This window comes from Microchirus variegatus, assembly GCF_963457635.1.
Source record: "Microchirus variegatus genome assembly, chromosome: 7".
In the NCBI taxonomy this organism is placed as follows: domain Eukaryota; kingdom Metazoa; phylum Chordata; class Actinopteri; order Pleuronectiformes; family Soleidae; genus Microchirus; species Microchirus variegatus.
The window spans coordinates 5998400-6012167 of record NC_139808.1 but is presented as its reverse complement, the minus strand read 5'-3'; the positions used below and the strand labels follow the sequence as shown (position 1 = coordinate 6012167).

Sequence of the window (13768 nt, the reverse complement as noted above, 5' to 3'; positions counted from 1 at the left end):
GTCACCATTTAATTGCTGTAGTCTATAATAGAGAGCGGATGTTAGCCCATAAATTTTGCTGTCTGCTCGTGTGATCTGATTTATTTCAGCGCAGTCTAAAAGAGTGAATTGTGTCTGTGTGTGTGTCTGTTTTTGTCCAGGTGACAGTAATCCCAAGGAGAGCAGCCCCTTCATCAACAGCAGTGATGTCGCCGCTGAAAAGAGCCAGCAGTATGACGGCAAGCACATGGCCTTGTTTGAGGTACAGTCGCACACACACACACACACACACACACACACACACACACCTGCACACAACGATTTGTAAACACACATAAATGGGCTCGATGGTAAAAAAAAAAAAAAGCAGGATACACTCATTCCACAGCTCTGCACAAATGTATTTCTATTGTGTTTTTTTGTGTGCACGTAAAATAATAAACGGGATAAAAAAGAAAAAAAAAAATCAGCCGCTGGACATTTTTATTGTGTAAGCCCTTTGTTGTTCTTGTTCCTGCTGGGTCGAAATCCGAAATTGTTATCGATTTTCACTGATCTAATGAAACACTCCTCGAGGTATAGAGCTCACTCGGCCGGCTCAGAGGATTAGAAGCAATGATGAAAACACTGACTGCAGCCGTCCTGTCTGTTTCTCTGCAGGAGGAGATGGACACCAGCCCCATGGTCTCATCTCTTCTCAGCAGCCTGGCCAACTACTCCAACCTGCCCCAAGGTAGCAAGGAGCACGAGGAGGCCGAGAACAACGAGGCCGAATCGTCGCGCAAGAAGCCCGTCAAGGTATTTTCACAGTATATTATTATGCATAATGCTCTCACACTTTAAAATATATAAAAATACACAAATCATTATATCAAAGATAAAGTCAATAAATGGAACTATATTACTCTTATTTTGATTTTACCAGTAGATGAATCACAAAAAAGGATTTTTGGAAAATAAAGAGCCCGAACCTGCGAGGAGCCTATTGTTCCTGTTGAGATTATTTTTTTTCTCTGACGTTGCGCTCATTTTTGACGGGGTTTAACGGGCATAAAATGTCTTGAAATTTGCCACAGAGGTCGGTCTGCAAAAAATGCGGTAGTGGCATAGGGCACAAACTGAGCCCCAAGAAGTCAGGTCATGGTCAGACAAAAGTCGTCGGATCGAGACAGAATTTGGTGTATTGGGCGTAGTCCAACGTTTGTTGGGGAATTTTTGACACTAGAGAAAGTGGTCGAAATTGTATAAAATGCTAAACGATAGATTTTTTCTATCGTGTCTAAGTCCTACATAGTTGTTCCGATAATAACCAAGCTGTTCTCATGATTCCAAACAAATTTCTAATGTACTTCCATTAGCTCCGCCCCACGCAGAAGTCAGCCATTTTGGAAAAATGTGAACATTTGAACGAACTCGTCCTAGCATGTTTGAGCTAGCCGCGTCAAACTCAGTCCATATGTTCTAGACAAGTTAATGATTAGAATTAGACTGTGAGTCCCACAAGCAGTTCTAGTTATAATTATTTACCTAAATTAGATCCAATATCCACCATCGGAGGCAGCTTTTTCAGTAATTTTTTGCTAATTTGTTGAAGTCGCCAAAATTATGTAAAATGCTCATTGTTTGATTTTTTTCTACCGTGTCTAAGTCCCACATAGTTGTTCTGATAATAACCAAGCTTGGTACACTTGTTGCTCTCATGATTCCAAACACAGTTCAAATGCGCTTCCATTAGCTCCGCCCACACAGAAGTCAGCCATTTTGGAAAAACAGCTTTTTAAGTAAATTTATACATAACCATTTACCATTTACCATAACAAATGTGCTTTTTCTGTCATTGCTGCCGGATCGGTTTAATATAGCTCAACTGAGCTTGTTCCCAAATATAGTTTCTCCACCAGTTGAGAGCTTGTCAATCACTTTTTGATGTCATTATAAAATCCCCAGTTTGTGTGACTGGATTTTCATCTTAAATGCCACTCACTAATGAGTTCCTTTCCACATCATCTCCACGTATTGTCTGATGTTTTGTGTTTTCAACACTTTCTCGACAGACGTGCGACTACATAATCAGACGTGATTAGTCCAGTGGGAAGTGGTGACATTGGCACAACAGTCACTTCACGTCCATTACAGCTGGTTTTCTCACTTCACGTCCCGTCAACGTATGTCACGGAGGCAGCTTGTCTCAAGTATTAAATGCACAGAATGTAATTTTCTGCTGCTACGTCGTCTCTCTGTCAATCAAGACCAACAACCTGGTTTGACATTGGCGAGCGCTGACGGAACGGAACGCTGCACTTTTTGTCGCGATCGGTCGCTCTGTGCTTTTTTACAGGGCGAGCTCTGGCCGCAGAATACACTTCAAACGGCAATAAGTGGTTGTGATCCATTAGTCATAAATACACACAATGAAAAGACGAGTGAAATATTACTACTCTATATTTCATTTCTTGCTCTAATGTTCCATAGTAGACTTGCTCTAGCAGACGCAGTTAAGTGGATGAAGCCGTCCTTTACCTTGAAATGCATATTTTTATTGGAGAGTGTGGGAAATTTTTTTAGTTAAAGAAAGTACACAACACGACAAAATATAATATATAACTCTGGCTTTGTTACTTTTTGATATTTGCATGCAGTCATCATTACTACTAAATAAAACCCTCTCAATGACAAATGATTAAGTTCCCAACCAGATATATGGCTAAAAGCTCTGGAAAATAATATGTCCAAGCTTAAAAGAAGTCAACATCTAGAATACGATCCAAACATACAATCTTCAACCTTTTATAGTATATTAATAAAAAAAGAAAACGCACAAATGTTTCTTTCCAGAACAAAATCTCAGTTTGACAGACTTTACCTTTGTTATTTTTTGTGTTTTATACCACAAAAAAATGTATTTATGTGATTAATATCACCACATTTCTAACAACTGTAACGTAGGTTTTTCAATCAGTCAAACTTTATTTGTCATCAGAGGAACAACAGCCGACAAATGGCTAATAATGGCTGTATTATGTGACAAAAACAGCAATGGAGATGTGAAGAAAAGTGGGAAAGGAAGTGAGGGAAATAAGTGAGGAAACACAAGTAGTAACAGATAAAATGTAATGAAATGGCTAAGTGAATCAGTAGTTAGAATGAGTAAGCAAACAAATGAATAAATAAATAGAGGAGGTAGAATAAGATTAATTCAGTCAGACCCTAAAATTAAATAAAAGAGCGCGAGTAAATAATACATCTCAGGTGGGAGCGATGACTCTGTCCACGTGAGACTTCACCATCGGTCCAGCGCGTCACTGATGGTGCAAAACCCCCCGTGATCCCAGCCTGCCCCGGTTTTTCCCCAAACGTTACACGTTACGCGTGTTTGTCTGACTCAGCTCGGGTTGATGCTGGGAGCAGGTCTAATCACCCCCCGTTACCTCAACCCTTTCAATACTTTAATTAGTCTACATGATACACCGAGCTGCCGCTTCTTCTCCAATCAGGAGCCCATTCCACAGGCAATCTCTCCGTCGCCACGAGAGGCTTTTCATTAAGGCAGCCTGTGGCGTTTTTATCGCTCAAGCAGCGACCTCTCTCTCTCTCTCTCTCCCTCTTCCTCTCCCTCCGTCGCCTTCATCATTGGTCCCTCGAGTGAGTGAGTTGTGAGCGGGAGAGAGAGAGAGCGAGAAACGAGGCAGCAGGCGTTTTCTTTGTTACAGCGTGATGAAAGCCAAGATTAGAGATTTGTTTGGCGTGTGACATGAGGGGAGCGGTCTGGAGGTCGCCGCGCGGGTCACGATAGGAACCAGTCAAGGCTAATCCACCTGCAACCTTCTCTATACTCTGACTTTATTCCTTTTACACAGAACATATATATATATATATATATATCACCTTTTAAGCACAGAGGCGACTTGAAGTGCTGACAATATAAATGCATTAGTGTAACAGCTGCAGCTGCCATTAATATGCTTCAGCCCTTTCTTTAGCTGTGACTCACAAACTGTACCGAGAATTATCGCCTTGTTCTGCAAACCCTTTACTTGTTTAGTTTCGCTCTCGCCGCTTTCATCAACTTTGCTGGGCAGGCAGCTATTCTATAAGTTTAAAAGCCCCACAATGCACTGCCTGCAAAACACTGCCTGCAAGACTTTACTTAAATACAATAATTGATGTCTTTATTTACTGTGTTTATTATTGTAAATATAACTGCAATTAATTACCGATGTGCAAGCTGTGTCCAAAGTACGGCCCGCGGGCCAATCACGGCCCTCGATTAGATTTTGTACGGCCCGCAGCTTTGGTTTTGTAATGTATGATTTATGGCCTTGAATGGAGTCAAACAGAAAATCCGCATTAGCTCATCTGGTATAAAATCTTTTTTTTTTTTTTTTTTTTTTTTTTCCACTCCTGAATGCCTTAGATTTGGTTACATTGCCATTTAAAAATTATAATTGTGCCAATGAAAAATGAAATTATAATAAATCCAAGGTTCCTATTCAGCACGGAAAAGTATGGGATTTAATTTGAGTAATTTCCAGATTGTTTCCAGACTATTATCTCACTGTCTAAAATTAAATATATTAATATATACAAATCCAAAACTAACGCAACATAGCCTACCTGTAGATGATATGAAACTAATCAAGCTGGCTGTAGAATGGTGTCGAGTTACCATGGTTACCGTTAGTGACCACGATTCTCATTTATTTGTTATTTTTCCACCCGTGTCGTCGAGACGGCCACCGATTGTCGATCCGCCACAGTGTCAAGTTTTCTGAGTGGTGGCTTCTTGAAAAACGAGTGAAGGATTTTTTAAAAACCATTTATTTACATAATAAGCATCTAACGATTAGTATGTTCGGATGTTTAATATTGACTGAAAAATCCTCAGAGAAGTTTTGAAATGTAAAATGTGTCGGAACTCTGTAAACCAGTGCATTTATAAGTCACTTTTACTGTAAAAACAAGGTCTGAATGGACCATCGTCCGCCCCTGCGTCAACTATCTAAAAATGATTGTGAATCATGAACCTCGTTCTAAACTCTTCCAGCCAAGAACAACAGGACTAACATACACTTGCTGCCTTTTGCTCTTTCCAGGGCCAATGTTCCGTCACATAAATGTTTCCTCTCGGTGGTGTGTTTTTTACGAACCCCGCTGTTAGCTCTGTCCTCCTCGCCGTCTTCCTCCCTCCCTTCTGCACCTCATTAGTCTGGCGCGACGGATCAGTGTTCCCATCAGCGGCCCTTCTGAGCAGTGTGTCCTGATTAATGTCAATTCATATTATAGTATATCACAGCGCCGTGAATCACGGAGTTAAACTGACATTTCACAGCTTACGCACTGACCATTTTTTGTCTAAGACGGGGCGGCCTTAGAGGATTAGTGGAAAGTTTGTTTTTCCTACGTAGGACTGCAGCTATCATCAATAACAGGCTGGTTTTTTATATTACCGATTAATCATTGCAGTCTATGTAATGTCAACCGTCATCAGATGTATGAGCACATTTTTTTGGGGGCATTTCCATTTCAAATTATACTGAAACAAACTCGTGAGATAGTTTGTTTCTGTCAAATTATCCATTAATCAGGAAATAGCTTCAAATGATGATAAATGATGATAAATTAGGAGACAACAAATCTACTTTTCCTCTTCTAAATAATATAGAGTCTTTTTTTTCCCGGTTTTCTCTTGTGTTTAGTTTGGATAGTGTGGTCGTATCAAATTCTCTTTTCACACCATAGGTCGTCTTCACCGGAACATTTCCATTAGTGGATTAAGAGACTTTTAGCCTTGAATTTGATAGTGTGGCTAAATAGAGGGTTTACATCCCGTGGTAACAGATGAGGCTTTTAAACTAGAATATTCTAGCAGGTAGGTAGGTAGTAAGGTGGTGAGCCCTCAGCACCGCAGAAGACCACAGAGGACGTTTGGCTGCAGGAGTCCCGTGTTTTACACATCATTCTTTTGCACACACACACACGCGCATGCACTCACTCCCATAAGTGTTGACCGCTGAGTGACTGGTTCATCCACGGTCGGTCACGGAGGCTTATGTTTGCAGGGGGGGGGGGGGGGCTCTCCTCTTGCTGTCTGTTTAATAATTCACAACACCTGAGCAGAAACACGTTTACCCTATCAGCTCCTGTTTGACCAGCGGAGCGTGGCGATGGTGTTACAACCTCCCAGACTGCCCTCCCTTATACTGTCACTGCCTCACACCACCTCACCCACTTCACTTCACACCTCTCTCTCTGGCTCTTCATCCATATGTAAGTGCAAATGTGCCATTTCTCCTCGTATTTTTAGGATTCGTCTTAAAGTCTCACAAACAGCCTTGTTTATCAGAGCTCTTACTGCCTCACACTTTGAGGTCAGCTCACCAAACCAGGCTCAAAAATAGCGGCAGTGGAGGAACAAGATATATAGATAGATAGATAGCAATGTCTTCTTTTAGCTAGCAATATCTGGGACCGTACCTATGTTCCCCGCTTTGTATGTGACCGGGGAACATAGGACCCTTTCTCTTACCCTAATCCTAACCCTACCCTTTTTCAAAAAAAGGGTCCTATGTTCCCCTGTCACATACAAAGTGGACCTTTTTTGGGAAAAACGGGGAACATAGGACCCGGGGAACATAGGTACGACCCCCAATATCTTCTTTTAGCTAACTTTAAGCTGATAGATAGATAGATAGATAGATAGATAGATAGATAGATAGATAGATAGATAGATAGATAGATAGATAGATAGATAGATAGATAGATAGATAGATAGATGATAGATAGATAGATAGATAGATAGATAGATAGATAGATAGATAGATAGATAGATAGATAGATAGATAGATAGATAGATAGATAGCAATGTCTTCTTTTAGCTAACTTTAAGCTAATAGATAGATAGATAGATAGATAGATAGATAGATAGATAGATAGATAGATAGATAGATAGATAGATAGATAGATAGATAGATAGAAAGATAGATAGATAGATAGATAGATAGATAGATAGATAGATAGATAGATAGATAGATAGATAGATAGATAGCAATGTCTTCTTTTAGCTAACTTTAAGCTAATAGATAGATAGATAGATAGATAGATAGATAGATAGATAGATAGATAGATAGATAGATAGATAGATAGATAGATAGATAGATAGCAATGTCTTATTTTACCTAGCAATATCTTCTTTTAGCTAACTTTAAGCTAATAGATAGATAGATAGATAGATAGATAGATAGATAGATAGATAGATAGATAGATAGATAGATAGATAGATAGATAGATAGATAGATAGATAGATAGATAGATAGATAGATAGATAGATAGATAGATAGATAGATAGCAATGTCTTCTTTTAGCTAACTTTAACCTAATAGATAGATAGATAGATAGATAGATAGATAGATAGATAGATAGATAGATAGATAGATAGATAGATAGATAGATAGATAGATAGATAGATAGATAGATAGATAGATAGATAGATAGATAGATAGATAGATAGATAGATAGATAGATAGCAATGTCTTCTTTTAGCTAGCAATATCTTCTTTTAGCTAACTTTAAGCTAAATAAATAAAAAATAAATAAAAAAAACTGCTGAAGACCCATTTCTTCTAGCTGGCTTTTTCAGTTCTGTTTGACCAAGATACCTCGTATTCTTGTGTTTATATTGTTTGATCAGCACTTTGGTCGACTGAGGTTCTTTTGGAATGTGCTATGAGAATAAACTTTAAGTTAAAACTGTATCTGTAACTTTGAGAAATAGACAGATATCCGTTAAACTGTTGTCAAATTAGTTCTCTCTCTGTGTTTCTCAGTATAATAATGTTATGCTCTTGTGTCACCCGGTGACATCCCTGCACGAGTAAAGCAAACGGCTGCAAAGAGGTCAGAATATGACTGAAAACACAAAGAAGAGCCCAAGACAGGCCGCTGTGCTGCTGCTGTATACACACAAACACTCCTGCAATCAGATCTGGTTTATATCAGAATTTCTGACAATATATCATGGTCAGTTTATGACTTGACATCATGTTCACTGACTAATGGAAATCCCTTGAGGTCTCTCTCCCATAAAAGCAGGTGCTGTTCCAACAATTCTTTAACAAAAAAAAAAACATGTTATCAGCAGAGATTTCAATATTCAGTGGATGCTGGTGAGCATAAAATCCCTGCAATAAGTCATTTAAAAGATGACTCTGGTTTTGTCAGCCTAAGCAGGTTGCCAGGGCGTCCAAGCGCCCGAGGGCCAGGATGTTTCCCCTTCCTTTCCTCCGCAGCTATATGTCGTCCCCCCCCACGCTGCACCCCTGACTCTTCTGCCCTCTTTCGCTTTCATTTCCCTTCAGCCCTGCAGCTATACAACAAAATGAAGTTCCTGTCACCTTCCCTTTTAATGTACTATTCCACAAACACTAATGTCTAATTGAGAGAATGTGCTGCCTTTGCTGTCCTCAGCAGTCCGGCAGATGTCCATTAGGATTTGGGATAAGGTAGTAGGGTGAATGGTAAGAGACAAAAAATATCAATGCACTTAATAGCAAATGGTATACAATATAAAAACACTGTTACTGTGAAAGTATGTGTATTTGCCGTCACATTCACAAACAAACAAGACAGACCCACACAGATGCGATAAGAGGTCCTGTTGTGTGGACCGACACACCTGAGCCATTCATTCAGCGGGGGGTGACGACACCTCCCTGTGGGTCGGTGGGCAGCTGTTCTCTTCAAGTCCAGTGGTGCCGCACAGGCCGACCTGCAGCACTGCAGCAGTTCAGTGTTCCCTCTGCTCACGGTGGCTCAATCTCCAGGGAAATCATCAAACTGCTGGCTCCCAGCCCATTAAACAGACATGCACTGCCTGTGTGTGTGTGTGGGTGACTATTATCCGAGCGGACTGCAATTCCCATACACACACACACACACACACACACACACACACACACACGAACAAATGAATCGGCAAGTGAGTGTAATTGAATTCAAAAAACATTCAGCCCATTTTTCCTCAACAGGGCCATTGATTTGCTGCATAGATAATAGAAGCATCCATTACTTCACCCGAATGTGTTGCTTTAAAGTAAAGTTACTCACTTTATTTCTCACAGCGAACAGGATGTCAGGATTAAAGATGCACTATATCAATATCAACACATATTGGCTTTACAGTGTATTATGGGATATCAGCAAACACACCAGGATGTGCTGATATGACTCATGACTACAACAGTATTTATTTATTGTTTACTTTTATATATTTTGTTCAATGATAAACATGTATATCTACATCTGCTTCGACATGAGTATGAAAAGTATTATGTTAAAGAAGAGACATAATGACCTCTGAGGTTGGGCACAAGGTGAAAACGTATACAGCTAGCTAGCGATAGCTATTTTAGCTAACTTTAAGCTAACCGATAGCTATTTTTGCTAACTTTAAGCTAACATATAGACAGATTGATAGACAGCAGTGTCTTCTTTTAGCTAACTTTAAGCTGATAGATAGATAGATAGATAGATAGATAGATAGATAGATAGATAGATAGATAGATAGATAGATAGATAGATAGATAGCGACGTCTACTTTTTGCTAACTTTAAGCTAACATATAGACAGATTGATAGACAGCAGTGTCTTCTTTTAGCTAACTTTAAGCTGATAGATAGATAGATAGATAGATAGATAGATAGATAGATAGATAGATAGATAGATAGATAGATAGATAGATAGATAGATAGATAGATAGATAGATAGATAGATAGATAGATAGATAGCAATGTCTTCTTTAAGCTAACTTTAAGCTAACATTACAACTCTTTATCTGCGTTTGTAGTGAAAAATTATTTGACCTGATTAAAGAGGCTGCTAAATACCGTTATAATTATAGCTATATTTACGTGTTGACCTTTTTTTTTTTTTTTTTCAAATCAAATGCCACGAAAACAAAGTCACTGAATTTTTACAAATGACTTTAATTAGACTTCAAGAGCGTTCATTCACTTACTGCATGGGTGTTGTGTCTGCTGCTGTTCACAACTCTATGTAAATACACGCAGGTGTTCTCTTTGATAACTTACCTGTTATCGCAAAATGGACCACAGTCCACTTTGTGCAGCAGCGGCAGTTTTCATCTAACAACAGAGTGCTGATGGCAGGGAAACCTTTCTGGCTGCAACACCTGACTGCTAATGTTTATTACACGCCGAGTCCCTGAAGGACCTGCCAATGGAAACTGTGTCTTTTTAATTACAGCATTGCATCTGTATGTATAAATATTATTTCACAGAGTCATGGCATACCACTTATCTCTCTCCCCCTGCATCTCCATACAGATAGAGAGAGAGAGAGAGCGAGGTTTGCCGTTGGCTGTACAAGACATGAGAGTTTTGTTTCTACCATGTGTTGCTGTGTTTTCAGTTAGTATTAAATGAGAGCTTTAGCTGTTTGTAGAGTGGAGGGGACTTCTTGTTGTTGAACTTCTTCAAGAAAACTAGATTCAGGCACTAGACTCAGAGGAAAGCTTAAAAACAAACGGTACAAAAATGCGCGTCAACGGTCCTATAACAACAGCACATCACCTTTTATGTGTAAGTATCCAGTGTATCCAGCCTATAGAGCGATAGGCAGGGTGCACCCTGGACAGTTCATGTTATGAAGCCAAACCTTTCAAATATTATATCCATATATATTATTATATGGAACCGAGCTGAAAAATGCTGTGAATTATTGATCCTAGTCTCGTGTGTTGATCAGAGTCGTGATTCAAGGTTTGGCTGAGGCCTCGGACGATTTTCATATTTCAAAAGTGAGCCCCCGCACTCTTAAATGTGGCTATGGTTGGTTTAGACAATGATGAAAAGCCCTCTCTTACGACACACTGAAGGGCACAGTCACAGTCAATCTGATTTGCATAGCTTAGACAATAATACAAACAGTGCTGAACATTATCATGTCGTGGGGGGAGGTGACAGAGATGGAGAGAGATTTGCACTCCACTGATCCCTCAAGCAGCCTGTGGAGGACACAGAGTGGATCTTTGATTAAAGCCCAATGAGGCTGAAGGTTGAGAGATTCCCTTCTGTGAAGATGAAGTGGTGAAAGAGGCAAGATTGCAGGTTGTGGCTCTGTGGTAGACAAACTGTATAGTCTCTCACACACAGAGAGAGAGAGAGACACACACACACACACTCAAATGAGGACTAAATGTGTTGTGATAATTTATAGGAATCAGTCAACAGAAAACTAAACAATGTAGAAAATATCAGATTATCACTGCTGATCTCTATTGCTCCTTAGAGGGAAATGTCTTTTTTGGCTGCAACCACAAACTATAATATCACAGTAAAGCGATATATAAAGATATTAGGAGTGCAGACTCAGCTCATGATAAAAGAATACAACACAGTGTTTGTGTGATGCAACTCTGTAGTAAAAGGCATTTTTTTTTACAAATAAGAAAGGTAAAGCCTTATCTCCCCGAAGGAATTTGAATGATTCATTCTTATGGTCATTACGTCTGCTCTGGATTACTGCACAGCCTTTGTACCTCAGGGTTAGATCAGTCGTCTCTTCACTACAGTCTTCCTGTCACCTTCAGGACCCTCGTGTTTAAATGTCCATGTTAGACTTAAAATTAGCAGGCCTTAAACTCTGGTAATGTCAGATTAGATCATTTAAGAGTTGCCGAGTGCCTTGAGCCTCTGAAGTCTTTGCTGAAGACCCATTTATTCTTGTTGCTTTTGGCTTTTAATCCTAACTTTTATTCATCTATTCATTTTTAACCCATTTTATTTTTTGATTTGGATTTTTTATTCTTTATTTAAACTTGTACAGCACTTTTGGTAGACAGGGTTTCTTTTTCAATGTGCTAAATTAACTGACCTTGATCTATAGATGTTGATTTATAGTCATACATATAAATTGACCTCAATATTTAGAATTAGTCTCACTCTTATCTGAATGCCTCAGAGTCATTTTAAATGTTTCAACGTGGAGTATTTGATCATGATTCCTGTAATATGGTAGGGGTGTCAAAAAAAATACAAATAAATAAATAGATAAGAACAAATTTATTATGACCTATAATGTGTTTGATTAAATTGGAACACCCCCTCCCTGCCCTGAAGCTCCCCCTAATACTCCAAAAAGTCACAGATTTCATTATTTTATTAACAACTTTAATAACTTCATTAACAGTGCTGCTCGTGTTAAAGTGATAGAATTAGCAGCATTAGCAAATTAGCAAATTAGCATTTGCTCTGTGCAGAGAGAGGAGTCTCCTTCATGTAGACTTGCATCTCCAATGTACTGTCGCTGCTGCAGCTGCCAAAGGTCCCTATTGAGCGCAGTCACTGTCCCCTGATATGGTAGAGCCCTCATCCAGATTCTAAGGGCTCCTACTTCAAATGGTCTATGAGACTGCAGCGCGAACATGAACTTCACACACCACGTTCGGAATGATAGAACATTTACAGAAGAAAATGAAACGGGCAATTAAAGTTCTAAACAATAACATTTGCTTTGCAGAATTTTTTTGGGGAGGAAGTAGCTGCATTCATGTTTGCTAGCCCTGAATGTGAAACAAAGCGCTTAAAACTTAAAATAAAAAATAAATAAAACCCTCCATGAGACATTATTTTACACTTTGTACAGCTGTCAACTTTCCCCTTCTCAACCATGTGATAGTAATGAAAGTTGCATTTGCCTCAAGTCAGTAAATTAACGATGATATGATATGATATGATATGATATGATATGATATGATATGATAGTCATTTGCTGCCACTGGAGTCCAGCGATAAAGTCACACAATCTCCAAATCTGTCCTTCTCATTTTTGCTCTCTCTCTCTCCCTCTCTCTCTCTCTCTCTCTCTCTCTCTCTCCCTCTGAAAACAGTGCATTAATGATGTAGGAAAATGAGTTTCTCCAAACAGATTACGTACTGTGTCATCAGACAGTGTTATTCATTTTATGTCGGCCACTTGTCGGGATGATTTCATTAGAAGCCTGGTTTTATTATGAATACAGTATCTGCTCCCACTTTACTTAAAAAGTCTTCTATCTTATGTCTTATATCTTGTCCACCATGTTGCAGCAAATTAAATCGCCAGTCACTGAAATAAAAAAATAAAAAAATTAAAAAAAAGGAGCCTTCTGGGTTTTCTCCAAAGCACAATTTTCATTGCACTGTTAAGGAGTAGGAGTGGAGAGTGGGAAGTGCATGGTTTGTGAAATAAAATATTCATATAATGGGTTTTTTTCTTGTCAACAGTTAAAAAATTAACAGGTTAATATTTAGATTTTTTTTTATCTACATCTTTCTTTTACCAAAAACGTAAAATTGGTTGTTCTCACAAATGACTTGACAAAGAATGACTTAATATTTTCAAACTAAATGTACTAAATGAGGAAAAAAATACCCGATTGTTAGATACAAATTGGCAAATCCTCAGACGTTGTCGACAGAATTCAAATGTGAAGAGTGGAGAGCCTTGTTTGCGCTTCCAATATTCACTATAAACAACTTTATTTCAGCCTTTGAAATGCAGATGATGAGAAATCCTCTTGCCACTCTGAAGAGCAGAGTCACAGTGAGAAACGACTCCATTTGCATGTTTTATATTTCACTCTCGACTGCTGTTGCTCTTTTCTCTCTGCAAACACAGTGACGCCGGAAAATGAGCTTCTCCAAACAAATCACACACTGTGGCGTCCCGTACGTACAATGTTATTCAATTGATGTCAGACAGTATGAATTTAAATTAAGCCTTTGCTTATGGA

The 13768-nt window shown here is 39.0% G+C and overlaps 1 protein-coding gene across 4 annotated transcripts in view; it reads left to right on the top strand.

The window, feature by feature from the left end:
• slc12a5a (solute carrier family 12 member 5a) overlaps positions 1-13768 on the top strand; it is a gene marked incomplete at both ends in the record, with an annotated part of 196152 nt that overhangs the window by 110199 nt on the left and 72185 nt on the right. For all 4 annotated transcript variants that reach the window (XM_083892741.1, XM_083892740.1, XM_083892743.1 and 1 more), the window contains 2 exons: positions 141-241; positions 640-777. In XM_083892741.1, the coding sequence (XP_083748867.1) occupies positions 141-241; positions 640-777 (239 nt within the window). The remainder of the gene's footprint in view (positions 1-140; positions 242-639; positions 778-13768) is intronic.